This window comes from Herpailurus yagouaroundi, unplaced genomic scaffold (assembly GCF_014898765.1).
Source record: "Herpailurus yagouaroundi ecotype Mexico unplaced genomic scaffold, PumYag 67623, whole genome shotgun sequence".
Lineage (NCBI taxonomy): Eukaryota > Metazoa > Chordata > Mammalia > Carnivora > Felidae > Herpailurus > Herpailurus yagouaroundi.
In genome coordinates, this window is record NW_024420424.1 from 6,482,953 (window position 1) to 6,510,244 (window position 27,292).

Genomic DNA, 27,292 nt, shown 5'->3' on the forward strand with positions numbered 1-27,292 from the left:
AGACTAGAAAGGAACAAAGAGCATCACCAGAAACACCAACTTTATAGGTGACACAATGGCACTAAATTCTTATCTACCAAAATCATTCTGAATACAAATGGACTAAATGCTCCGATAAAAAGACACAGTGTATCAGAATGACTAAAAAACAAGACCCATCTATATGCTGCCTATAAGAGACTCGTTTTATACCTAAAGACACCTGCAGATTGAAAGTAAGAGGATACAGAACCACCAATCATGCTAATGTACATCAAAAGAAAGCTGGAGTAGCCATACTTATATCAAACAAACTAGATTTTAAATCAAAGATTAGGGGCGCCTGGGTGGCTCAGTCAGTTAAGCATCCGACTTCGGCTCAGGTCATGATCTCGCGGTCTGTGGGTTCAAGCCCTGCGTCGGGCTCTGTGCTAACAGCTCAGAGACTGGAGCCTGTTTGAGATTCTGTGTCTCCCTCTTTCTCTGACCCTCCCCCCTCCCGTTCATGCTCTCTCCCTGTCTCAAAAATAAATAAATGTTAAAAAAAATTTTTAAATAAAAAAAAATCAAAGATTATAACAAGAGATGAAGAAGGCCCATATCATAATTAATAGTTCTATCACTCAAGAATATCTAACAATTGTAAATACTTAATGCCCCCAACTTGGAGGAACCCAAATATATAAATCAATTAATAACAAACATAAAGAAACTCACTGATAATAATACAATAATAGTAGGGTTCTTTAACACCCCCCTTACAGCCATGGACAGATCATCTAAGCAGAAAATCAACAAGAAAACAATGGCTTTGAATGGCACAATGAACCAATGGACTTAACAGATATATTTATATCATTTCATCTTAAAGTAGCAGAATACATATTCTTTTTGAGTTCACATGGAACATTCTCCAGAACAGACATGCACTGGGTCACAAATCAGCCCTCCACAAGTACGAAAAGATTGAGATCCTACCATGAATATTTTCCAACCACAACGTTATGAAACTTGAAGTCAAAAACAAGAAAAAATTTGGAAAGACAACATATACATGGAGGTTAAAGAACATCCTACTAAAGAATGAATGGGTTAGCCAGGAAATTAGAGAAGAAATTTAAAAAAATACATGGAGGGAAATGAAAATGAAAACACAACAATCCAAAACCTTTGGGATACAGCAAAGTCAGTCCTATGAGGAGAGTATATTGCGATACAAGCCTACATCAAGAAGCAAGAAAAGTCTCAAATAAACAACCTACTCTTACACCTAAAAGAGCTAGCAAAAAACCCAATAATGAAGCCTAAAGCCAGCAGAAGAAGGGAAATAAAAAAGATTATGGTAGTAATAAATGATATAGAAACAAAAAAAATCAGTAGAACAGATCAATGAAACTAAGAGCTGGTTCTTTGAAAAAATTAATAAAATTGATAACCCCCAGCCAGGCTTATCCATAAGAAAAGAGAGGGTGCCTGGGTGGCTTAGTCGGTTAAGCATCTGACTTCAGCTCAGGTCATTATCTCATGATTCCTGAGTTCAAGTCCTGCATCGGGTGAGCACCAGCCCCACTTCAGGTGAGCACCAGCCCCACTTCAGGTGAGCTCAAGCCCTGCTCTGGTGAGTCCCGTTTTTCTCTCACTCTCTGCCCCTTGCTCTCAAAGAGAGAGAGAGAGAGAGAGAGAGAGAGAGAGAGAGAGAGAGAGAGAGAAAGGACCCACATAAATAAAATCATTAATGAAAAGGAGATCACAATCAACACTACATAAACATAAACCATTAGAAGAGAATATCTTGAAAACGTATATGCCAACAAACGTGGCAATCTGGATGAAACTGACAAATTCCTAGAAAAATACAAACTACTAAAACTAAAACAGGGAGAAATAGAAAATTTGAACAGATTCATAACCAGGAAACAAAGAAATTCAATCTGTAATCAAAAATCTCCCAACAAACAAAAGTACAGGACCAGATAGATTCCCAGCAGAATTCTACCAGACATTTAAAGAAGAGTTAATACCTGTTCTTCTCAAACTGTTCCAAAAAATAAAAATGAAAGGAACTTCCAATCTCAACCTATGAGGCCAGCATTACCTTGATTCCAAAAAGAGACAAAGATCCCACTAAAAAGAGACTTACAGGCCAATATCCCTGATGAACCTGGATGCAAAAATTCTCAACAGGATACTAACAAATTGAACCCAATGGTACACCGAAAGAATTATTCACCATGATCAAGTGGGATTTATTCCTGGGCTGCAGGGGTCATTTCATATTTGCATATCAATCAGTGTGATATACCACATTTATAAAAGAAAGGATAAAAACCACATGATCCCCTCAAAAGATGCAGAAAAAGCATGTGACAAAATACAGCATCTATTCTTGATAAAAACCCTCAACAAAATAGGGGTAGATGGAACATACCTCAATATCATAAAAGCCATATATGAAAAACCCACAGTTAGTATCATCCTCAATGGGGAAAAACTGAAGCTTTTCCTCTACAGTCAGAAACAAGACAGGAATGTCCACTCTCACCACTACGATTTAACATAGTATGGAAGTCTTAGCCTCAGCAGTCAGACAACAAAAAGAAATAAAGACATCCAAATTGGCAAGGAAAAAGTCAAACTTTTACCATTCACAGATGACATGATACTCTGTGTAGAAAACCGAAACACTCCACCAAAAAATTGCTAGAACTGATACATGAATTCAGCAAAGTTGTAGAACATAAAATCAATGTTCAGAAATCTGTTGTATTTCTGTACACCAATAATGAAGCAGCAGAAAAAGAAATCAAGGACTCAATCCCACTTATAATTGCACCAAAAACCATAATATACCTGGAATAAACCTAATGAAAGAGGTAAAACATCTGGACTCTGAAAACCATAGAACACTTATAAAATAAATTGAAGAGGACCCAAAGAAAGGGGAAAACATTCCATGCCCATGGATTGGAAGAACAAACATTGTTAAAATGTCTATGCTACCCAAAGCTATCTATATAATTAATGCAATCCCAATCAAATTTGCACCAGCATTCTTCTCAAAGCTAGAACAAACAATCCTAAAATTTGTATGGAACCACCAAAAAACCCAAATAGCCAAACCAATTTTGAAAAAGAAAAGCAAAGCTAGAGGCATCAGAATTCTGGACTTCAAGTTATATTACAAAGATGTAGAAGATGGGCTAAATAGGTAATGGGTATAGGAAGGCACTTGTTATGATGAGCACTGGGTGCTATACGTAAGTGATGAATCCCTATATTCTCCTGAAATCAACATTATATACTATATGGTTTTTTTTTATTTTTTAATGTTTATTTATTTTTGAGAGGGAGAGAGAGAGAGAGAGAGAGAGAGAGCACAGGTGGGGTAGGGGCACAGAGAGAGAGGGAGACACAGAATCTGAAGCAGGCTCCAGGCTCTGAGCTATCAGCACAGAGCTGGACACAGGGCTCGAACTCACGAACTGCAAGATCATGACCTGAGCCCAAGTTGGACGCTTAACCTACTGAGCCACCCAGGCGCTCCTATACTATATGTTAACTAACTAGAATTTAAGTAAAAATTTGAGGAAAAATGGAGTTATTTATAAAAAATAAATAAAATAGTATCTCTTAAAAAACAAAATGGAAAAATACTAAACCTCTACCAAGAGCCAGCATTTTTGCTTGCTCATCTGGAGGACTCTCCCACTAGACAGGTGGTAAGAGTACTTAAAAAAAAAGTGAGTCTTGGGGCACCTGGGTTAATTGAGCATCTGACTTCGGCTCAGGTCATGGTCTCAAGGTTTGTGAGTTCGAGCCCCACAGAGTCTGCTTCTGATGCTCTGTCCCCTTCTCTCTCCCCTCCCGCACTTGCATTCTCTCTCCAAAAATAAATAAACATTAAAAAGTAAAAGTGGATCTGCTAAAGGGAAGATCTTGTTTGGTCCAGTGAGGGGAGAAAGGATCTAGCTTCCCTTCTCTGGACTCCATCCAAAGTTCCAATCCATCAACCACCATTAAGTACAATGCCTATTTTAGTAATAATTGTAGATTTCAAGTAATACTACATATAATCTTCAACAAAGAAAAAAGTTCCAAAGGAGACCAGTAGCTTCTTAATATAGGCACATGACTTTCCTGAGAAGTTAAACTGGATAGTTTCTACCTGAAGGACAGAAATTGTTAAGAGGCAATGTGTAAACCTCATACACCATATCATGTACTCTGCAATAACATATTACATTCCTAAGAAATGCTCCTTTTTAGTGCACCTTTACTTTTCCAGTATCAAATCTTCTACCCTATCACCTCTCTTTAGCGCTTCCCTCTAACCTCAATTTCCTTATGTTCTCATTATTTGGTAAAATCACTTTACACTTAAAGAACTAAATATTTATGTAATAAAACTAGAAGATAAAATAAATTAAACTCAAGTTAATTTTCTCTGCAGAGTTGTATGGTAGTGAGGAAGGTGCTCTTATTTAATTCCTCTATGCCCTCCACACTCACATACATCTGCTTCTTGGTAAGTCTGGGGTTGGGGAAGTTGCACCTTACTCTTACTCTCATATATGCCCTTTTGAGGCAATACAAGAACTCAAGGGAGAAAACGCTGGCAAAGTGGTCATACACCAAGCAGCCAATTACTCCTGAAATGAAGGAAAGTTCACTTGGTCTCTCCTAAACAGAAGAGAATGTCCAAGAGATAAAATGTTTTAAAAAACCACTGTAGATAACAACGAACCTAGCACTGGGTTCCTCTGAGTGCTCAAGAAGAGAAAGGAAATCAAGTAGCAGTATTCAGAAACAGTTCTGGGTTACAATCTGATGAGGTCTCTCTCTCACTCAGGGAGAGGTTGCTTTTTCATGTTGGTAGGGAGGCAGGAAGGAGGCATGGCTTAGACATTGGTGGTCTCCTTAATGGGTTGGATGCTATTAATCTCCACAATGAGGCTTTTGTCAGCTCGACTGGCCTCCTTTACCTGCCCTTCAAAGGCTCATGTAATTTCCTCAAAAGTCCTGCCATAGGTATCAGGGACTTTGAAAAAGATGGAGACAAAGAAGATAACAAGGAAGCCAGTGAATACAATAAAAATGTAGGTTCCTAAATAGAATGCAGCTGAGGGGGAAGAGCAGCCCAACCAAAAAGTTGGAGATCCCATTGGAATAACCAGCCTCTGCCATTGCAGCTGGGTGGAGTACATGGATGAAGAGTTTTGACACAATAAACCAGGGAATGGAGCCTGGGCCAATTTCAAAAAACGGCACAAAGACCAAGACAGACACAATACAGACAAAGCTCTGCCAATTATACTTGTCCTTTAATAACAAAGAAACAGTCATGAGGATGGAACAAAATACCATGTATCCAAGGCTAATCAGAAGTAGAGTCTTCCTCCCTGCTCTTTTGACCAGAAACAGAGAAACTGCAGTGAAGACAGTATTAACCATACCCGCACCAATGGTGGTATAGACTGGCTCCCCAACATCTGCATCTTTGAAGATTCCTATTGAGTAACAGAACGTAGCATTGATTTGAGAGAGCTGCTGGGAGAGCTGGAGTATGGTGGAAATGACAATATGTTGTCAGTAACTGGACACTCTGAATAGCTCCAGCATAGTGACTTGCCTTTCTTGTGCCATCCTAGCACTCTCATCTTTCATCTCCTGGATGTCCTGACTGAGTCACGTCTTGGGTGCCCCACAATCACTAGATGTTCTCCTTAGCAGTCTTTTCTTCCTTTCTGTTAATGACCAAGAATCTAGGACTTTCAGGGCAAGGAGGAAGGGCTGTACTTTGTAGGACAGCTAGAATGATGGTGAAGCCCAACAACAGGGGCCAAAGCTCTTCAGTCTCCAAGATGACTTTCAGACAAAAAATCTGAGCCACCAGAATCCTGACAACAATTCCCAGCTAGTTAGGAATGCCAAAGCTCCCCCAACCCCGTAGGACAGTAGTAGATATCTCTCCAAGGTACATGGGCACAAACCTGTGCAGTGTCCACAGATGAGGCCAATAATCTATTGGCCCAGGATCAGCATTTCAACAGACTCTGCTACTCTGGAGAACCCATAAGGCAGGCACCAGCAACAGCCAATAGGTTGACAATAAGCATTGAATCGCGCCTGCCAAAGCAGTTGACAAAAGTCCAATAGAAAAGGAGGCAATCATACCATTAATGGAGAAGACTGCTACAGACAAGGACCAGAGGGAAGTGAGTACCGCCTGAGTGGGAGAGTCTTCTAATCTCTTTTCCAAAGAGTAACTGAGAAAATTCTTAATAATTGTCTCAGGAGCACCGATGACTACAGTGTTGTAACCAAATTGGAAAGAGCCTATTGAATCAATGGAGATGGCAAAGAGACCTTCTGTGTTTCCATGGCCCTAATTTAATTCTCTTCCAATCTTCAATAAATATCTAGGAGATCCCAGAGACACCTCTTCTAGCCAACAAAACCTTCAAAATGTCCTTCTTGGCAGTAAGTTTTTCTTCAGGTCCCCAGTAAGGCTCTACATCTCACCCTCACTCTCCTGATTCTACTTGTTCTTTAAATGAAGGGACAGGTGTGCCTGAGTGGCTCAGTTGGTTAAGTGTCTGACTCTTGATTTCGGCTCAGGTCATGATCTTGTGGTTTTTGAGTCCTGAGTCCCTGTGAGCCCTGGGATTCTCTGTTTCCCTCTCTCACTGCCCGCTCCCTGCTCGTGCTCTATCTTTCTCACTCTCAAAATAAATAAATAAACATTTTCAAATAAATAAATAAATAAATAAATAAATAAATAAAGGGACAAACAACATGAAACAGTGTACAGCATGGTATTTTTTAAAATAAAGAAACACAACAAAGTAAGACTTTCTTAGTAGTAATGGCTTTACAGTGCTAGGTTCTCACAAAGTTCTCAAATACTTTAAGTGTTCATCTAAGAGATATTTATCTACATAGAAACAGAGTTGGGAGGGACTAAAGCTTATGCTTTAATATATGTCATATGTGCATGTTTTCACCTACACTCATTCCAATCTTGCAATTTAGGTATTATTATCACTACATTACAGATGACAAAATCGAAAGTGACTTAAAGGTTATATCTCTAATATAAGGTACAAGCCAGGTCTACTTTACCACTTTATGACACCATACTTTATAGACTATTATAGAAATACAAAGGAACATACATTAATATTACTTTATATTTATAAAGCATTTAATAAATTACAAAGTGTTTCCAATATATCCTCTTATCTAACTTTAACAACAACTGCAAGTTATGCAAGGATGGGTGTTATTAGAATCTCACTTTATAGATGATGAAACTGAGGCTCAGAGAGAAATTAAGTTGACTTAAGATCACACTGATGTTCAGTTTCCTCATCTATAAAATGAGATTCTAATAACACCCATCGTGCATAACTTGCATTTGTTGTGAAAGTTAAAATAAGAGGATATATTGGATGATATATTGGAAACAGAGCTGAGATCCCAAGGCTTTTCTCAATACATCTATAGTCCTTCAAGAAAGCAAAGTCATGTTTGTAATGAGACTGGTATAAAATATAAAAGTTCAGTACTAGAAATGCAAATGTTATTGTTATTATCCTCCCACTTCAGGCCCTTAAAGTTACTAGTAATTATAAATTATTTTCCAACTAATAGTTTATGCAAAAGATTCACCAACTGTTTTTTCCATATGGTAAAGAGTTTTTACAAGTCACTTACAGGAAAGTAGGTTTCCACAATTTCAAAATTCAAAAATCCAATTATAATCCAAACCAAGAGGGTAGCAATGGAAATGACAACAATAAAAGGAACAAAGTAGCCACTGAGTTTGTCTGCAAACTGCTGGATAGGAGCCTAGAATGATAACAACAACAACAATAACAACAACACATGTATCAAGGTCTCTTTTTTTGTAATAGAGTATTATTTGGTATTACACACAAATATTTAAATAAACTCCATATTAATGCAACTAGAGTTAATCAAATGAAAATATAAAAAACTAGATCAGGATTATACTGAGCACTCTTTAAAAAAAAAAATTCTTTCAGTTTCTCCTAGGGAGTTAAGTTACCTTTGATGTTTGTGCCTCTTCCACAAGTTTGACAATTTGAGAAAGTGTTGTGTCAGCTCCAACATGGGTTGCACGGATAAGTAGTGATCCATTCTGGTTAATGGAACCAGCAATCACTGTGCTGCCAGATTTCTTAGCCACTGGCATTGCCTCCCCTGTATAAAGGAGTAAAGACAGATTTAGATTTAGGGAACATTAATAAATACTATCTTGAAACATGCTGTTATTCATTAATTGTCAAAAAATATGTAGAAAAGTGATCCTTACTTCATGAAATAGAATCTGGACAAATGCCTAGGTGAAAGTTGCCCTCCCTTTTTCCTTATGTCAGTTCTGAGCCAAACCCAGGGATATATATCTTAAACTGGAAAAGCCTATTAAGGTTTTTAGGCAGACATGTCTAAAGACAATGTCTTATAGGCAGACATTTTTAAAGCTCCACCCTAGTCTTAGATCATTGGTTTTCTAAATGTTCCCAAGGAGCACTTAGAAATGTGGGAGTTCTTGTTTGTAATAACTCCCGGTGGAGCATGTGGTGCTGCTACTCCAATTTAGTGGGCCAGGGTCAGGGATACTAAGTATATTACAATGTGTAAGCAGTTCCCCAGAACTAACAATTGTCCCATCTGAATTGGCAATAGCACCCTATTGAGAAACACAGAGTCCTAAATTTATTTCCTCATAGTCCATAAGCTGAGCCTCTTCTGGAGTCATCCTGAGGGTTAAGGTATTATTTTGGTTCTGTTCTGGATCAGCCTTAGTTAGCTAAGATCTCTAAAACTACTCCAAGGCCTCCTTTCTTAGAGCAGACCCTGAGGTGGAAAACCTGGAGTCATATGCCAGCTCAGACCGGACCAGTCTTTAGGGAAGGAAAACAAAATAGGTTATTTGCTCAGGAAAATCTGCCAAAGTCTCTTGCGCTCTACATCAGAATGAGAAAACTTCCTTTCGCTACACATTCTAGTAATAAACAATCCTCAGTTAAAAAAGTTTTCAGTAGCATAACTAAAAACACAAAGTAAATCTGCAGAAATTGATTTAATACAGTCTTAAAAAGAATTCATATTCTCTTTGCTCATTATTTACTCATTCCGTAGTTTCTACAAAAAAGCTCTCCACTTTTTATTCCTATTTTTCATTATCACTTTGGATTCATTTTACTTTCATATCATGATCCTCTGAAAGAACATACCTGTGATAAGGGACTCATCTACCATAGAATGTCCTTCAATCACACGACCATCCACTGGAAATTTGCCTCCTGGAACCACTTTAATGATGTCTCCACGTTGTACAAGTTCCACATCCACTTGTTCTTCACTGCATATGAGTTAAAATAAAAAGCATTGAGGGGTGCCTGGGTGGTTCAGTCAGTTAAGCAGCTGACTCTTGATATCGGCTCAGGTTGTGATCTTATGCTTGTGAGATTGAGCACTGCATCGGTCTCTGTGCTGAGTGTGGAGCCTGCTTGAGACTCTCTCTCTCCCTCTCTCTCTCTCTCTCTGCCCCTTCCTCCACCCTCTCTCTCAAAATAAATAATTAAAACTTTAAAAAAATATTAAAAAAAAATAAAAAGCATTGGGAAAATATGTTTCTCACCCTGATCTTTCCATGCAAGCTTGTTGGTTAATGTCAAGCTTGTAGCTCCAGAACTGCTACCAATGGAAACTAGAACTAACATTTAAGCTAGGAGCTACAATGTTAGTCCTGTTCACTGTTGGGGAATAGTTCAGTATCTGGCACAAAATAGGTACCCTATATGTTTGTTGAATAGTCACTGAATGAATAAATGAAAGCTTTAGAAAATAATGTGATGGCTTTTATTTAAGTAAACAATTTATTTATTGTGTAAATTTGCCTACATAGTTTTATGAATATACAAATGAGAAATACAAAAGAATGAAATCTTAAAAAAAAAAGACTGAAATCTTATCAAGCCTTTAGCTCTAACTTCCAGTTTACAGATAACATAGGAGTTAGAGAACAAGTTAGATGACAACACAAGGAAGCAAAGAGTTAAATTCAGATTGTGTGATATTCTGCAGGACATCACATTGATGGATTCTTCTCTAATAAGTTAATTGCATGGCGGGGGTTGAGGGGGTGGTAGGTGGGAGTAGGAGGGTGGTAGAGAGGGAGGAGGGAGAACAAGAGGGAAGAGCTGTTTTAGATTAAAAGAAACGTGTTAGTCAAATGCATCAACATGTAGAACTTGTTTGATTTTTATTGCAAACAAAGAAACTTTCAACTTTTGGGAGACAACAAGAGAAATGTGAATATAGACTGTATAAGAGATGGTATTAAGGTATTGTTCATTTTGTTAAATGCAATATGGTAGTTAGATACATGAGAATATGTCCTTTTTTAGGAATATTTAGCAGTAAAACAATATGACTGGAATTTAAAATACTACTGCAACAACAGAAAGATATTTAGATGAAGTCTGGCCAAATGTGAATAACTCAAATCTGGGAGATAGATTAGGTGAGTTCATTATACTCTTCTACTTCTGGGTATATTTGATATTTTTTGTAAGAAGTTAAAAAGAGAAGGGGGAAGAATGAAAATAAATACCTTAAGAGAATATTATCAGAGTCAAGAGTTACAATAGTTGCTTCTGTAGCTTGTAGTGAAATTAGCTTGGCAAGAGCCTCTGATGTTTTGCCCTATAAATAAAAAACAAACATGTTAACAATACTAAGGAAGAAAAATCTCAGATTTTTACCTAAAATAAATATATAATACTTAACATTTACCCAAGAGATAATTTTAGGAATATTAATCAGTTCAAATTAGAAAATATTTCACTTCAAAAATATGAAGTATACAAAATATAAAATATATTATTAGGCATAATTTATAATAAATAATGTAACTTAATAAGAAAAGCATCAAGAACTCAGGTACATGAGCAAAGGACATGATTAGGAAATTCATGTAAGAAGAAATTAAATACCTGATATGTGGAAAAATGTTTATCCTTGCTATTAATGGAAGAAATGCAAAAGAAAGCAACTCTATGATACCATTTAATGCATACTAATTTAGCAAGAATTTATACAGGAGTTAATGCCAATGAAGTTGTAGTAAAACTACTTTACTAACATACTCTTGTTGATAAAAAAAATTGTTACAACTTGTAGCATGAGCCATAAAAAGATTTATGCTCTTTACTCATATACTTTATAATTTATCCTAAGATACTAATTCAACAGAAATTACTATTAAACATGAATATGTTTAATGCAAGATTATCTAAAATTTAAAACTGGAAACAGTCTAATTGAGAACAAAACAGGAATGGTTTAGTTGAGTGACAGCACAATGATTTGCCAGAATATGATTCAGAAAATACCAAATAATTATCTAGACTGCAAAATGGGGAAAAAGCTGTATAATGTTAAGGATACAAATTGGTATGTACACTATGTTTGCCACTCTAAAATATAAAGGTATCTCGAGCAGAATTAGAAAGTAATTTCCATTATAGTATGGGATTATGGGTGAATATTCTTTCCATCATTATTTTAAATCCTGTGGTCACATCAATTTTCCCATTAACAATGTGATATAAATAAATATTTATCAAATGTCTCTCTGTTTAAATCTCATGTTTAAATGAACATGGATGTACTATACTATCTACAGTATTAATTCCATAAATTTGATAAATCTTCTAAAGGAAAATTTAACTTAAAATATTACCAAAACAGAAGTACTTCTTTTGTTAACTATATAAATCAATGCATATTTCCAATAATTGGACTCAAAAATATTACAATCATTTATCTACCCAAGATTTTAACAAACGTCACCCGTTCTTACTTTACCTTTGCTATATGTTCCAGCCACCGGCCTAGTGCAATAAAGACAAATAGCATAGGAGGTGTGTCAAAGAAAGTAATAGGGTTTACTTTGGCTCTTTCATACATTGCAACCAGAAGAATAACCAAAGAGTAGGCAAATGCAATGGTGGTTGCCAGCACAATCAGTACATCCATATTTGCAGTTTTATGCTTCAGGGCTCTATACGCCTGAATGTAGAAGTACCAGCCTCCAAAAAACTGTAATACAGAAACAATAATTACTGCTTTTTAAAAAAATGCTGAAATCCAAATGTTTATCTCAGTAACAAAGATACAGTAATAATGTTCATTTCCTTTGACTTTTATCTAATCCAGCAACACTAAGGAAAGATTTTAAGCTGAAACAATAGTGTCCGTATTTTAGCAGGTATGTGCATGTAGGGATTCAAATTGCTGTAGAAGCTCTTGGCAGCTGTCCTCTATGATCCAATGGATATTCCATAATATAAAGAAAGATAATTCTTGGATTATTCTTTTAGATGCTAGCAAAAACAAGAACTAAGAAAAAAAAAGAACTAAGAAAAAAATTACATTTTTTGACAAGGGTTTTTTATGGAAAACTCTGTTCCCCCTATCCAAAATGCAACCTAAGTGTATATCACAAGCTACTGGAACTGCTGGCTGTTTTCATTGGTATACATAACTGTAAGCTTATTTTTCATTAGTATAGAGAAACACACTAAGATTTTCTTAAAATCATCATAACTTTTTATAAGAATCAGAAAAAGGAATAGATTTATTAGATAGAAGTGTTCTACAGTAAAAGTTTATCTCAAAAGAAGAGTTGAAAACATACAGAAAATAATGAACTTCAGTGCTAGGGAGAAATAATAAAAATAATAACATAATATTATAATTGCCACCATTATTTTAGTTTATATAATTAATAATTAAGTAACATTTAATATACTAATGTGAATATAATTAATTTTAATATATTTAATATGGAATATTAAGTGCAAATATAGATAAATAAAATATAATCTATTTTATTATAGCTTTAAATATACAATTATATATAATAGCAGATACGAATGCTAAATTCATATCTAAATATGAATTGAGCTTATTCTCTGCTTTGCCATTAAATAGTATCCTTAAGAGTTAAATGGAATTTATTATCTACTTTAACCACTCAATTTAAGATTATTTTTATAAAGCATCCACAGCATAAAATGATCCAACTTCTGACTAATACCTGTTTTGCAACTGAAAATAGCCTTTCCTGCCACATTTTGCTGTTTTACATTATTAACATACATCCTTGCTAACATTTCACTTGCCTGTACAGGTACACACAACAAAAAGGATAGCAAATTCATAATGGACAGTCCTGGCAGGATCTGGCGCTCCAGGAACATAGAAGAAGAATGAATGTTGATCATTTCTTCTTGACTCATGCTCTGATTATGGTGAAGAGTTGCAAGATGGTGGTCCATAACCATCATATATATCATCAGCCCCATGACAGGAATACAGAAAAAGAGGCTCACAAGGAAGGACCGTCTCCACCTCACGTAGAAAAGAAAAATCATTTGAATAAGTAGCTTATGGTTAAAGAGTCTACATAGTACAGAGAAATACAAATTGTGACCACTCCACCCGACATAAGGATGCCACTGTAAAAACTAACATGCCAACAGGATGTTAAATTTATAACAAGGAGTCAAAATCTGTTTTTCACTGACACACCAAAAGCACTTGTTTCTTACTGACACACCAAAAGCACTTACTGTCTTATTTCTCGTTTATGGTCCAGGTGGCTTGCTGACCGATCCTTTTTGACCAAAGAAGCTTCAAAACCTAAACTCTAAGGAAATTCATGAGAAAACAATTATTTCACTGAATGTATAAATATTATATAGAGAAATTCTAAGTCATGGTATTGTCATTAAGTACAATTCAACTCAATTACTGAGTGCAAGGCACTCTGGGGAATATAAAGATGAAGATGTGCTTCCTTAATTACTTGTGTTTATAATCTTCCTTCAAAGAAATGAATATTTCCCCAATTCTAGTTAATGTCTATCCTACTGCTCTCAAACTAATGATTTAACTCAAGTGCAGTTGCCCTCACTAGAGATTCTTATTACACCAAAAAGTAAGCTAAAGCCTCCACTAAGTGATTTTAGAAAAAAAGCAGAATCTGTCACGTGGTCAGGCTGACAGAGTGTTTGATGATGTAATAAAGACAGAATTCAATAGTAAAATCATAAATCTTACATTTAGATAAGAGTCATCCACTAGTATTGATGTACATTAATCATTTCTTCTAAATTTTAGCTTTGACAGCTGTCCATCCCTCCCCTGAACAAGTACAGAAAACTGAATAATAGGCCACAAAAACTAGTACCATATTAAATATATTATTCAAGGCTTTGCATATGTTGGCTTTACTCTTGTTCTATCAGAAAAAAAGAACACGAACAAAAATTTTCTTGAATAAGACAACGTATTAAAGAAAACTACACATAAGTAAGACTCATATGTGCATAGACAGTAACATACACTATATTTTCAACTGCTAAGAAAAATGCTGTCATCTTACATTTGTTGGAAATGTAGCACAGTGAAAAAAGCAACCGTGAAATTTGGGGTCAGAAAGAACAGACTCAAATCCCAGCTATGACACTTACTACCTATGTGACTTTGGGCAAGTAACTTAACTTCTCTCAACCTGAGTTTCTCCACCACCAAAATGAAGATGAGAGCACTGTTGTGAGAATTAAATTAAGAGTTGAAGCTTTGCAATCTTGGAAACTGGCTCAAAGTAGATACTTGATAATGCTAGCTTCACAAGATGTTAATGGTATTATTATCTATAGTAATAGGATCTTATCTGAACTATTAATATCTTCTGATCATGATAACACCAAGGCTATACCACATTAAAGCTTTTAAGGCACTCTCACATGTACTACTACCCACTGAAGATTTATTGAAGAACACAGGATAAATTTGCTACCAAGACAAGAGTTTGGTCTTTTAAATTTCTTACTTTAACTTAAAAATACATCATTTGCAAGGAGAATCAGATCTATTAATACAGAGAGCAATCTGATGGTTGCCAGAGGGGAGGTAGGTGGGAGATGGGTAAAATGGGTGAAAAGGAGTGGGAGATATAGGCTTCCAGTTATGGAATGAGTAAGTCATGGGAATAAAAGGCACAGTATAGGGAATACTGTCAATGGTATTGCAATAACATTGTATGGTGACAGGTGGTAGCTACACTTGTGGTGAGCACAGCATAACTATGGAGTTGTTGAATCACTATGTTGTATACCTTAATGTAACATCATTGTGACAACTATACTCAAATTTTTAAAAAAAAATAGATCATTTGCTTTGACCTAACAAACAACAAAGCATGTAGCATGATGCTTTGCTTTCTTAGTGATTAATTAATCTTACAACAAATTGTACTTTACTTCCATTTTCTAAATATTTTTAAATGATTTGTGATTCTACCTTCAGTCTGCTCCTGATTAATAGTGCCAACATGCCTTTGCCTAACTCTTCCTGACAAAGACCAAGGAAAACAAAAGGGTATAAACACACATTAAATTTGAGACAGATGTTATTGAGAGTAATCAAAGGGGCCAGATCTTGTTCACTGTTTCTATCTGATACAAACCAGAAGTGATTCAACAGAGGGCTGACTGAATAGGTAAGAACACAGAAATGCAAAGTCTTAACACTTACTTCAACTGTATGGATAATATCCCTGGGACCAATAATTTCTGGGTCATACTTAATATGTGCTTTGTTGGTTGCCAAGGCCACAGAACAGTAGAAGATCCCTCTGTGTTTTGTGAGGATAGACTCTATTTTATGTACACAGGAGGCACACGTCATTCCTCTCACCTGTTAAAGACAAAGGTTTTGTTATTCAGAAATCTACTTTTTCCTCTATTAAACATGACTTGTAACATGGGATTAACACACAAGATCTTATCTGCACTATTAAAATACTTTATAAAATTGTATTAGAATGCTATTTTTATATAAAATTACATTGAACAAAGATATGGTCCCAGCTGCAACAGGTTAAACAGAAAAGGATCTCACTAAGTCTCCCTCCTCCTGTCACTAGTGATAGAGGATTTGACATCTATTGATTCTTGTATTAAATGTCATGCTTCCCTATAGATTTTTTAGCCGTTAGTATTACTTTTAGTGAAGGTTAATGGATGACAAAAGTGTTATACCTTTGTCTAAAAATGCATTTTGCCTTATGTCTTAGGTGAGGTTACAGTTCAGCTGGGTATTAAATTCTAAAATGGAGTAGCAGAACTTCTGGAATGACCGTGTGTGGAGCTCAACAAATCCTTTTCCCAAAAAGCAATGATAAAATTGGACAAAAGCTTCAAAAAACAACCATTTAAAGACTCTGGTAAATAACTAAAGAGTATAACAAGTAAATAACGAAAGAGTATAACAAATTACAAAGCATTTATTCAAGAATATGTACTGAAAGAATACCAGTAATGGTAAAGATCTTTGAAAATTCTCCCCTCCATAAAAGCAATAAGAAAACTGGAAAAAACAACAAACTTTTTCGGAAACTGAAATTACATAAAAGCTTTCAGCAATACAGGAAGCATTTATTCAAGAGAATCAGATGAAACCCAATGAAACAGCAAGCTATGTGCTATTATATATATTATAATTTTCCTTCTTCTCATCTCCTCCCCTCCAGCTCTGTGGTGGCCATGAAGACCAGCAGCCCACAGTGATGGTGAAAAACAGCATCAGGGAAGCCACCAGAGAGAGCAGAAAATGGTTGGAGCTCCATCAAAGCCTCATTACTAGGGAACTGTTATTATATGATCTGACTGATGGTTCTCTGAAATATCCCACTTGCAAAGATGTCTGTGTTTGCCCTGACTGGAGCTCAGCGAATTCCCTGGGAGAATTTGTCAAAACAATTCAAGGTAATTATTAATCTTGTGGCTACCTAAGGCAAGGGATAACAGCTGGGGCAAACAATAGGCTAACCAAAAAGCCTAAAAAGGAAAAACTGGGAAGCAAGATATATATACATAAGAACTCCAACATATTCTAAAAATCTAGAAGGCCATTCATTCACATGCATAGGGTTGTACATGTCCAAGACTATGCATACTCAGACCTAAAAGGTCCTAACCTCTCACCTCAGGCTGACCAGTAGACTCTGTAGAAGCAGGAAGTAAAGACTAAGGCAATTGACAACTGCATAGCTTGGTGTTGAAGGCATGCACAGAGATCCTCAGCAAAGACTGGGAGATTTATTGGTTCCAAGTATTTAAGTAAATCTCTGTCCAATCATTAGCTGACCACTGAGCTAATCAAGCAGAAACTTCAGTGGCCACACATTAACAAAGAATATAAATTTTATAGAATTATTTCATAAACGTCACTAAACAATAACAATGGCAAATAGCAACAACAACAAACCCTAAGGAGTGGAAAATAACTTTATTTCCAGAGTTGCTACATATTTCCAACAAATAATTGTGAGACATGTGATGAAACAAGAAAGTACGGTCCATATAAAGGGAAAAAAACAATCAACAGAAATTGTCTCTAAGGAAGCCCAGACATTGGACTTACTAGACAAAGATGTTAAATCAGGTACTGAAAATATATTCAATGAACTAAAAAAAAACCCATGTCTAAAGAATTAAAGGAAAATATGAGAACAATGTCTAACCAAAAATAATATCAATAAAGAGAGAGAGATTATTGAAAAGGCCCAATGGACAGTCTGGATTAAAAAGTATAATACCTGAAATGAAAGCATTACTTAGAGGGAAATGTGTAGTTGTAAATGCCAATATTAAAAAATAAGATCTCAAATAAATGACCTAACCTTCCACCTTAAGGAACTAGACAAGAAGAGCAAACTAAACGTAAAGCAAGCAAAGGGAAGAAAATTAAAAATGAAAGTGGAAATTCACAAAAGAGAGAACAGAGAAAATTAACAAAACCAAAAATCGTTTGTCTGAAAAGGCTGACAAAATTGACAAAATTTGGCTAGACTGAACAAGGAGAAAAAGAAAGAAGACTCAAATGCTTAATATCAAGAATGAAGAGTGACATGAGGTTTCTTTTTTGGGTTGACAAAAATGTTTTAAAATTAGATACAGTGATAATTGCAACTCTGTGGATATACAAAAACTACTGAATTAGGGGAACCTGAGGGCTCAGTCAGTTAAGCATCTGACTTCAGCTCAGGTCATGATCTCATAGTTCGTGAGTTCAAGCCCCACATCAGGCTCCATGCTGACAGCTCAGAGCCTGGAGCCTGCTTCGGATTCTGCATCTCCCTCTCTCTCTGCCCCTCCCCGGCTCACACTCTGTCTCTCTCTCCAAAATGAATAAACATAAATTTTTTTTTTAAAAAACACTGAATCGTACACTTAAAGCATGAGTTTTATGGTATGTGAATAATATTTCAATAAAGCTATTAATTGTCAGAAGTCTTTAAAAAATAAAAGCCCATGGGGGTGCCTGCCTGGATCAGTTGGTGAAGTATGCAGCTCTTGATCTCGGGATTATGGGTTCAAACCCCATGTTGGGTGTAGAGATTAATTAAAAATAAAATCTTTTAGGGGCACCTGAGTGGCTCAGTCAGTTAAGCGGCCAACTTCAGCTCAGGTCATGATCTCGCGGTCTGTAAGTTCGAGTCCCGCGTCAGGCTCTGTGCTGACAGCTCAGAGCCTGGAACCTGTTTCAGATTCTGTGTCTCCCTCTCTCTGACCCTCCCCGATTCATGCTCTGTCTCTCTCTGTCTCAAAAATAAATAAACGTTAAAAAAAATTTTTAATAAAATCTTTTAAAAATTTTAAGTATTTAAAATTTTTAAATTTAAAATGTTAATACTACCCATAGCTATCTACACATTCAATGCAATCCCAATCAAAATTGCACCAGCATTCTTCTTGAAGCTAGAACAAGCAATCCTAAAATTTGTATGGAAACACAAAAGACCCCGCAGAGCCAAAGTAATTTTGAAGAAGACCAAAGCAGGAGGCATCACAATCCCAGATTTAGCCTCTACTACAAAGCTGTAATCATCAAGACAGCATGGTATTGGCACAAATACAGACACATAGACCAATGGAATAGAATAGACACCCCAGAAGTAGACCCACAAAAGTATGGCCAACTAATCTTTGACACAGCAGGAAAGAATATCCAATGGATAAAAGACAGTCTCTTTAACAAATGGTGCTGGGAGAACTGGACAGCAACATGCAGAAGGACGAAACTAGACCACTTTCTTACACCATTCACAAAAACAAACTCAAAATGGATGAAGGACCTGAATGTGAGACAGGAAACCATCAAAACCCTAAAGGAGGAAGCAGGAAAAGACCTCTCTGACCTCAGCCGTAGCAATTTCTTACTTGACACATCCCCAAAGGCAAGGGAATTAAAAGCAAAAATGAACTACTGGGACCTCATGAAGATAAAGAGCTTCTGCACAGCAAAGGAAACAATCGACAAAACTAAAAGGCAACCAATGGAATGGGAAAAGGTATTTGCAAATGACATATCAGACAAAGGGCTGGTATCCAAAACCTATAAAGAGCTCACCAAACTGCACACCCAAAAAACAAATAATCCAGTGAAGAAATGGGCAGAAGACATGAATAGACACTTGTCTAAAGAAGACATCCAGATGGCCAACAGGCACATGAAAAGATGCTCAACGTCACTCCCCATCAGGGAAATACAAATCAAAACCACACTCAGATACCGCCTCATGCCAGTCAGAGTGGCTAAAGGGAACAAATCAGGAGACTATAGATGCTGGAGAGGATGTGGAGAAACGCGAACCCCCTTGCACTGTTGGTGGGAATGCAAACTGGTGCAGCCACTCTGGAAAACAGTGTGGAAAACAGTTTCCACTCTGGAAAACAGGTTCCTCAAAAAATTCAAAATAGATACACCGTGTGACCCAGCAATAGCACTGCTAGGAATTTATCCAAGTGATACAGGAGTGCTGATGCATAGGGGCACTTGTATCCCAATGTTTATAGCAGCACTTTCAACAATAGCCAAATCATGGAAAGAGCCTAAATGTCCATCAACTGATGAATGGATAAAGAAATTGTGGTTTATATACATAATGGAATACTACATGGCAATGAGAAAGAATGAAATATGGCCTTTTGTGGCAACATGGATGGAACTAGAGTGTTATGCTAAGTGAAGTAAGTCATACAGAGAAAGACAGACACCATATGTTTTCACTCTTATGTGGATCCTGAGAAACTTAACAGAAGAACATGGGGGAGGGGAAGGAAAAAAAAAAAGGTTAGAGAGGGAGGAAGCCAAAATATAAGAGACTCTTAAAAACTGAGAACAAACTGAGGGCTGATGGGGGGTGCAAGGGAGAGGAGGGTGGGTGATGGGTACTGAGGAGGGCACCAGTTGGGATGAGCACTGGGTGTTGTATGGAAACCAATTTGACAATAAATTTCATATTTAAAAAAAATTTTTTAATAAATAAAAAATAAAAACCTACCCATTCTTTTTAATAGCTGCTTCATATCTCACTGCATAGACATATCATAATTTATGTATCTAGTCCCCAGTGATTGACATTTAGGTTTTTCCTATCTTTTGCCATATTAAAAAAACAGGGGGTGCTTGGGTGGCTCAGTTGGTTGAGCACCCAACTCTTGATTTCATCTCAGGTCATGATCCCAGGGTCATAGGATTAAGCCCTGCTTCGGGCTCTGCACTGAACATGGAACCTGCTTAAGATTCTCCCTCTCCCTCCCTCCCTCCCCCCACCCCGCTCTTTCTCTCTCTCTCTCCCTCTGTCCCACTACCCCACTACCACTCTCTGTCTCTTGCTCTAAAAAATTTAATTAATTATTAATTAAGTCTTGGGGCACCTGAGTGGCTCAGTCGGTTGAGTGTCCAAGTCTTGATTTAGGCTCAGGTCATGATCCCAGGGTCACAGGATCAAGCATCCCATTGGGCTCCTCACTGAGCGTGGAGACTGCTTGACATTCTCTCTTCCTCTGTCTGTCTCCCTTTGCCCCCTCCCCATCTCCCCCTCTTGTACTCTCTCTAAAAAAAATACTATAATGAACATCCTTGCACACATGTCATTTCATACATATGGAACTATGTCTGTAGGATAACTTCCTATGAGTATAAAAGGCAAAGGATATGTACAATTTTCCTTTTGATAAATATTGCCAAATTCCCCTGTTGAGAGCTTGTATCAGTTGACCCTCCACCAGCAATATATAGAGATAACACAATGTTAACAAAATTGTTTTTTATCTTTACCAATCTAATAGATGAAAAAGGGCATTTCAATGCAGGTTTAATTTGCTTTATTCTTATAACAAGTGAGGGTGAAGATATTTTCATGTGTTTAAAGTGGTAATGTTTTGGACTGTCTGTGAACTGTCAGTTCATATCCTTTACTATCTCTCTTTTGAGTTGCTGGTTCTTATTGATTTACAACAGTTCTTTGTATATTAAGAAAATTAACCTTCATCTATGATAAGAAATAAAATTTTTTACCTGTTTTTTGACTTCATTTATGGCGTTTTTCCATCCAAAAAGAAATTTTTATGTACATGAATTTATCTATCATTTCTTTTTGGGTTTGTATGATATTTAGAAAGGCCATTTCCACTCTGATATTATTTTTTAAGTGATAGATCAGATGTTACTATTACTGAGAAAAGCTGGGAAAAGCTTCATAGATAGGGGTGCCTGGGTAGCTCAGTTGGTTAAGCGTCTGACTTCGGTTCAGGTCATGATCTCACAGTTTGTGGGCTCGAGCCCCATATCAGGCTCTGTGCTGACAGCTCGGAGCCTGGAGCCTGGAGCCTGCTTCAGATTCTGTGTCTCCCTCTCTCTCTGCCCCTCCCCAACTTGTGCTCTGTCTCTCTCTCTCTTAAAAATAAACATTAAAAAAATTTGTTTTTAAAGATTCACAGATATTCCCTACTAGTTTTGCAACTTTATGAATCTAAAATTATTCACACAACAGACTTATGTATAGTAAAACAAATACACTAAAATGTTAATAGAGAATCTAGGTGGTGTGTACAAGGGTGTCCATTGTACAATTCTTTAGATTTTCTTGATGTCTGAAGTTTTTATACTAAAATACTGGGAAAAGGGCACTAAATGCTTCTTGTAATTTCATGGTTTTATTTTTTATATTCAAATTTTTGATTGAGCTGATACTAATTTTGGTACAGGGTTAAATTTTTTGTTTTAATTGTTTAAGGTATACAAATAAAACTCAATTTGCTGGATTGGAGAAAATGACCATTGTAAACCAATATGCTTTCCACCTGGTTTTTTTACTTCATTTACAAAATTTCAGTCTTCAATGCATCTGAATCTTTTCTTTTCTATCCTGATAGGATCATAATATATTTTAAAAGTCGGTTTTTATTTATTCAAACCTAATTCTTCTTTGTTGGTTCTTAATAAACACATGATTATCTCTTATATTCCAGGCTTAAAGGCCACCATTAAGTCATATCTTATCCTTCTATTTTCCAGTTTCCTTAATTTTCCTTTTATGCTTTATTTTCCCAACCCTTAAATAACTTCGGAACTATTTTTGGAATCTTTCCCCCGAGTTTTTCCTGGAAATTTTATTAATTACACAAAAATGATTACTTACAACAAGTTCCAAAACACCATCTCCTTCATCAGCATTTTCTATCATAGTGGCTCCAAATCCAAGCTCTCGGATAAACTCAGCTATCACTGGGGGTTGTATAACAGCAGGATTATATCTTACTTCTGCCTTGCCAGCCATCAGAGCCACAAGTACAGAATATATTCCTGGAAGCATTGATAAGAAAAATAACTGAGATAATATCCTTATAAAAAGAGGAATGTTACAATAATTTCTTCATTTGTGAAAGGATTAAAGTGAATCTAGAAAAAATTATTACTTAACTGTTATACAGTCTTGAACCTAAACCAAATAAAACTAGTTGAAAGAGGGCCTTATTTTCTGAAACTTTTTATTATGGACAATTTCAATTATACATATACAAAAGAGAACAACATAATAAACTTTATATAACCACCACCCAGTTTCAACAATTATCAATAATACTGGGGCTGATCCTGTTTCATCTATATTCCTATCCTCTTACTTACTGCACTCTACTCTGATGATTTCGAAGCAAAACCCACATAACATATCATTTCACATGTAAATATTTAAATATGTATCTCTAAAAGACTCTTCTCTCAAAAAAAAATCCATAATACCATTATCACACCTGAAGTAAGTCCTCAATATCACCAAATATCCATGCAGAATTCACATTTCCAGAATTGTCTTATAACTGTTTATTTAACACAGTTGTTTTTTTGAAATGGGATCCAAATCAGACCCATCAATTGCATCAGGTTGAGACCTTAACATGTAATTATAGGGCATTTGTAGAAACTAATAAGACCTAGAGAAAGGAACTCATGCACTTAAGGAAATCACTGCAATTATAGTAAGGAATCTAAGAATGTACCAACATGCATATTATAACAATATCAAATAAAAGTCATTTCTTAAAATTATCCAATTTTACTGTCTGGCACACACTAATATAAAGTGCTCTTATTCCTAGGGAGAAAGTGCCATACAACTTGTTAACAGAACAAAGGAGTTCATTTTATGGCAGTCATCCTGTTTTCTCATGCAAGCCTTTTATTAACAACCATCCTACTTCTCTAGGCCAGCTATTGATGTCATTTCTAGGAAGAAAATTAATTCTGCATAGCAAAAATGACAGCTCTTTCTACGAATCTGTGGCACTTGGTGGCTACCTGACAGGAAATGGAGATCAACAGACCATAGGTCAACTGTGGAGTTTGATAAAAAGAAAATAATATTAATTTAATCATAGTTTTAAATAAGAAAACAGAGAACCTATATAATCTAAGTTTTCTATATAAAGTACTTACACTCTGGGCTTTGTGGATACCAAATAATTCAGAGGATCAGCTCATAGGAAAGTGTCAGTAAAAGGAGTAGGGTATAAAGAAAGTAGGAAAAATCTTTTTGTTTCAGTGGATATAATCTATAGCCAAATAGAAATAGAAGGGAAAATCTGACTTTTCAAAAATAGGTTTCATACTTACATAAATTATGGATAATTTTTAAACTCTTACTTTAAATTATAATTAGAACTCTATTCATTTTCAGAAATATAATGCAAACTAAACTTAGAGATGACCAGTGTTACTTAGTTTTTAAAAAAGTGAATATAGTGATCCCAGCTAGGCTAATGGTATTCCTAATTGGGTAAAGAAGTGATAAAGGGGAGAGTGGGGAGTAACTAGAAGAATCAGCACAATGAATTTTTAAAAAAAGATTCATAATTGGTATAGGCATTGCTTGTCTCATGAAAAAGGCTATTTCTGAATTGCCCAAACATAGTTGGTTCTGAAATTAAACAGGAACCTTACAAACTTCTTTTGCTTTCATATGTTTGCAACCTCCCTCCTTCCCTGTTTTAATCGATTGAAGTGTAATATAAGCTTTAGCCTCAACTGCATTCTAACTAGATAGAATGGAGACTGAAATGACATGCAAATATGACACAATTCAGATAAGGTTAATAATGGAATTGCCTCTGTATAACATACATTTTGTTATAAAATTCTGGCCTTTATATAAAAGGTGATTCTATGGGCCACAGGTCTGTATTATTATTATATACTGTGAGTTATTTCCCCACAATAGAGGGAATAAGCTGATACTAATCTTATTTATTTGGCCCTTGTGACTAACAGCATGTATTAAGAAACCTGGGACTAGGGCTGCTGAAGTACCAAACCTATGATTTCAGTTTCATTAAACATAACCGCATATATCTATGGCTAACAAATCTTATGCCACAGTATGAAGTTTTATATGAATATGACTTCAAACTTATAAGGTAAAACATTTGGGTATGACTGAATAAAAAAAGTACGCTGTAAATTTTCTAAGATTTTGTAACCTAGCATTAAAATTTATCACAATAACTTTTTAACATTTTTACTGCAAAGATCAGTGATCATACTGTTGGAAGAGAATAATATAATTCTAAACAAACTTGGTTTTGATCTGGTTGGTTCAAGTATAGTAATATTGAAACTTATGGACTGTAGTTATTTTTAAGCATAGCTTTATCAGAAAATTTGTATGTTTTTCTTAAAATCCATTGCAACCAAGGTCCATAGAGAATAGTAAACTTAAACATATATTTCCTTCTGCTATTTTCCTACACATTTCATTGATGTTAAAATGTGATCATGAGGTAAACAAGATAGGAACCATATCTAAGGGAACAGAACACAAAAACTGGCTGTCAGAGAGTCAAGGTTGTCCTGCACATCACTGATATAGAGGACTTCATAAGGCCTTGGCAGGAATCACAAAAATTGTTACTAAACACCTGAAAGATCAAAAAAGGACAGTCTTCAATTCAGCACACAAAATAACAGGCTTCAAAAGTGTCTCACCTTCTTCTCGTCTTAAATTCCGTTCAATGTTTGCTACACAGGAAGCACAAGTCATACCAGTGACCTGTATATAACACTTAGACGAAGGCTTTACTTCCCCATCGTGAATTGGTGTCATTGTTTTAGTATAAAATTCATTAGTTGAGGTCAAAAGCGGCATTTCTGATGAGGTCTGAGCTATTATTACCAATGGCTCATTTGTATCTGGTAGACAGGGAAAGATTCTTTTAAGATATTCTTTAGTTGCATCCTTGTCATTCATCACAATCCACACCTCCAGGTACTGTCAATCCATTCGTTTAAAACCAGCATGGACTTTACACTTTCTAGGAAGTGACTTCAAATACTGCCCATCCCAGTTCTTTGGATCGGAACTAACTGAATAAACAAAACTTTGGTTATACCAAGTTCTTCTAGCTGTTTTCTCTACTGAAAACCCCAGATAAAGAGTAGTTGTTAATGGGCAGATCTTATTTTTATAATGAATTTTTATCACCATGTTAATGATTTGCATACTACATTAAAGCAATTCATGATACAGTAAGTGGAACAAAAAAGCAATTTACAAAACAGCATTGCGGATGTCATTTAAAAAGTTTTTGTGTATATGTATATATGAGACTAGGCATAAGAAAATCTGGGAGGCTACGTTCCAAAACATTAATGGTGGCTACTTCTGGGGAATGGGATTAAGGCAGGAACAGAATGACAAACACACACATTTTCTCTACAGACACTTCTGTATTGTTTGAATTTTAAACACTAATATATAGTATATTTTTTTCATTTTTAATTTTGTTAAATATTTATTTATTTTTGAAAGAGAGAAAAAGACACAGAGCACGAGTAGAGGAGGGCAGAGTGAAGAGGGAGACACAGAATCCGTAGCAGGCTCCAGGCTCTGAGCTGTCAACACAGAGCCTGACTTGTAGCTCGAACCCATGAACTGTGAGATCATGACCTGAGTCGAAGTCAGTCCCTTAACCGACTAAGCCACCTAAGCCCCCTTATGGTATTTTTTAAATTAAAATGTCTTTGTGGACAATGGAAGAAAAGACAAGGAGAAAGTCAGCAGTAACCTTCATTTTGTGCAAAGGAATATTTGGAAAATCTCTCCCAAGAATGTTTATGCACTGTGGAACAATGGGAAGCTCCTATCATCCAGAAATTCCCCTGCAGTCTCAGAAAATCTGCTATTCTGTTTTAAGTTTATCCACTGAAGTGTTAATCAACTCTAAGAAGGGAAGAGTTATTCTCTCCAGCACACCCGTGCACATGCAAAGAAGCTCAAGATGTTATACTCTCCTGCAGCGATAAAGAGGAAAAGAGGTGATGTGGAAATTTCCAGGTACACCTATCTAACTTGTTATTTATTCCCCTTGGGCAAAAAAAACTGGTTCAGGTCTATTTGGCTAACCCACAGAGGAATCCCTGCATAGAAGAGTTGGTTTCCATATGCCAAAGAGGACATCTTTTACAGAAACTTTAAAAAAAGCCTAACCATTTTCCTAATAAATAATGATCCATACTTCCCAAATCAGTATAATAATGGCTGTTAAATTTTAATGCACACACAATAACCTGGGGGATTTTCTTAAAATACAGGTTCTGATTCAGGACATTTAGGATGGGGCCTGAGATTCTGCACTTCCACCACATTCCCAGGTGATGGCACTACAGCCAGTCTGGATATAGTAAAGGACATTGATCACAACTGACTAGATACTTCCAATTCCAAAATTAGTCAACCTCTGGTCTTAAGAAAATCAATTTTGAAAACTATACTCATTCATTCAGATTATGAGAGCATTATTAAGAACTCAGTAAAATTTACCAACTACTACTGTTATCTTAAAGATTTCAAAAAGGAAGCTCATTT

The 27,292-nt window shown here is 36.0% G+C and overlaps 1 protein-coding gene across 4 annotated transcripts in view; it reads right to left on the reverse strand.

Annotated features, from left to right (window-relative positions):
* Window positions 1–27,292, reverse strand: part of ATP7A (ATPase copper transporting alpha) — a 71,226-nt gene that overhangs the window by 34,833 nt on the left and 9,101 nt on the right. For 3 of the 4 annotated variants that reach the window (XM_040467911.1, XM_040467909.1, XM_040467910.1), the window contains exons 3-12: window positions 25,414–25,617; window positions 22,574–22,737; window positions 15,619–15,780; window positions 13,650–13,726; window positions 13,200–13,428; window positions 11,881–12,114; window positions 10,625–10,716; window positions 9,243–9,370; window positions 8,051–8,205; window positions 7,696–7,830 (exon numbers count right to left, since the gene is read on the reverse strand). In XM_040467911.1, coding sequence (XP_040323845.1) covers window positions 7,696–7,830; window positions 8,051–8,205; window positions 9,243–9,370; window positions 10,625–10,716; window positions 11,881–12,114; window positions 13,200–13,428; window positions 13,650–13,726; window positions 15,619–15,780; window positions 22,574–22,737; window positions 25,414–25,617 — 1,580 coding nt within the window. The remainder of the gene's footprint in view (window positions 1–7,695; window positions 7,831–8,050; window positions 8,206–9,242; window positions 9,371–10,624; window positions 10,717–11,880; window positions 12,115–13,199; window positions 13,429–13,649; window positions 13,727–15,618; window positions 15,781–22,573; window positions 22,738–25,413; window positions 25,618–27,292) is intronic. The other variant, XM_040467912.1, reaches the window with a different exon arrangement.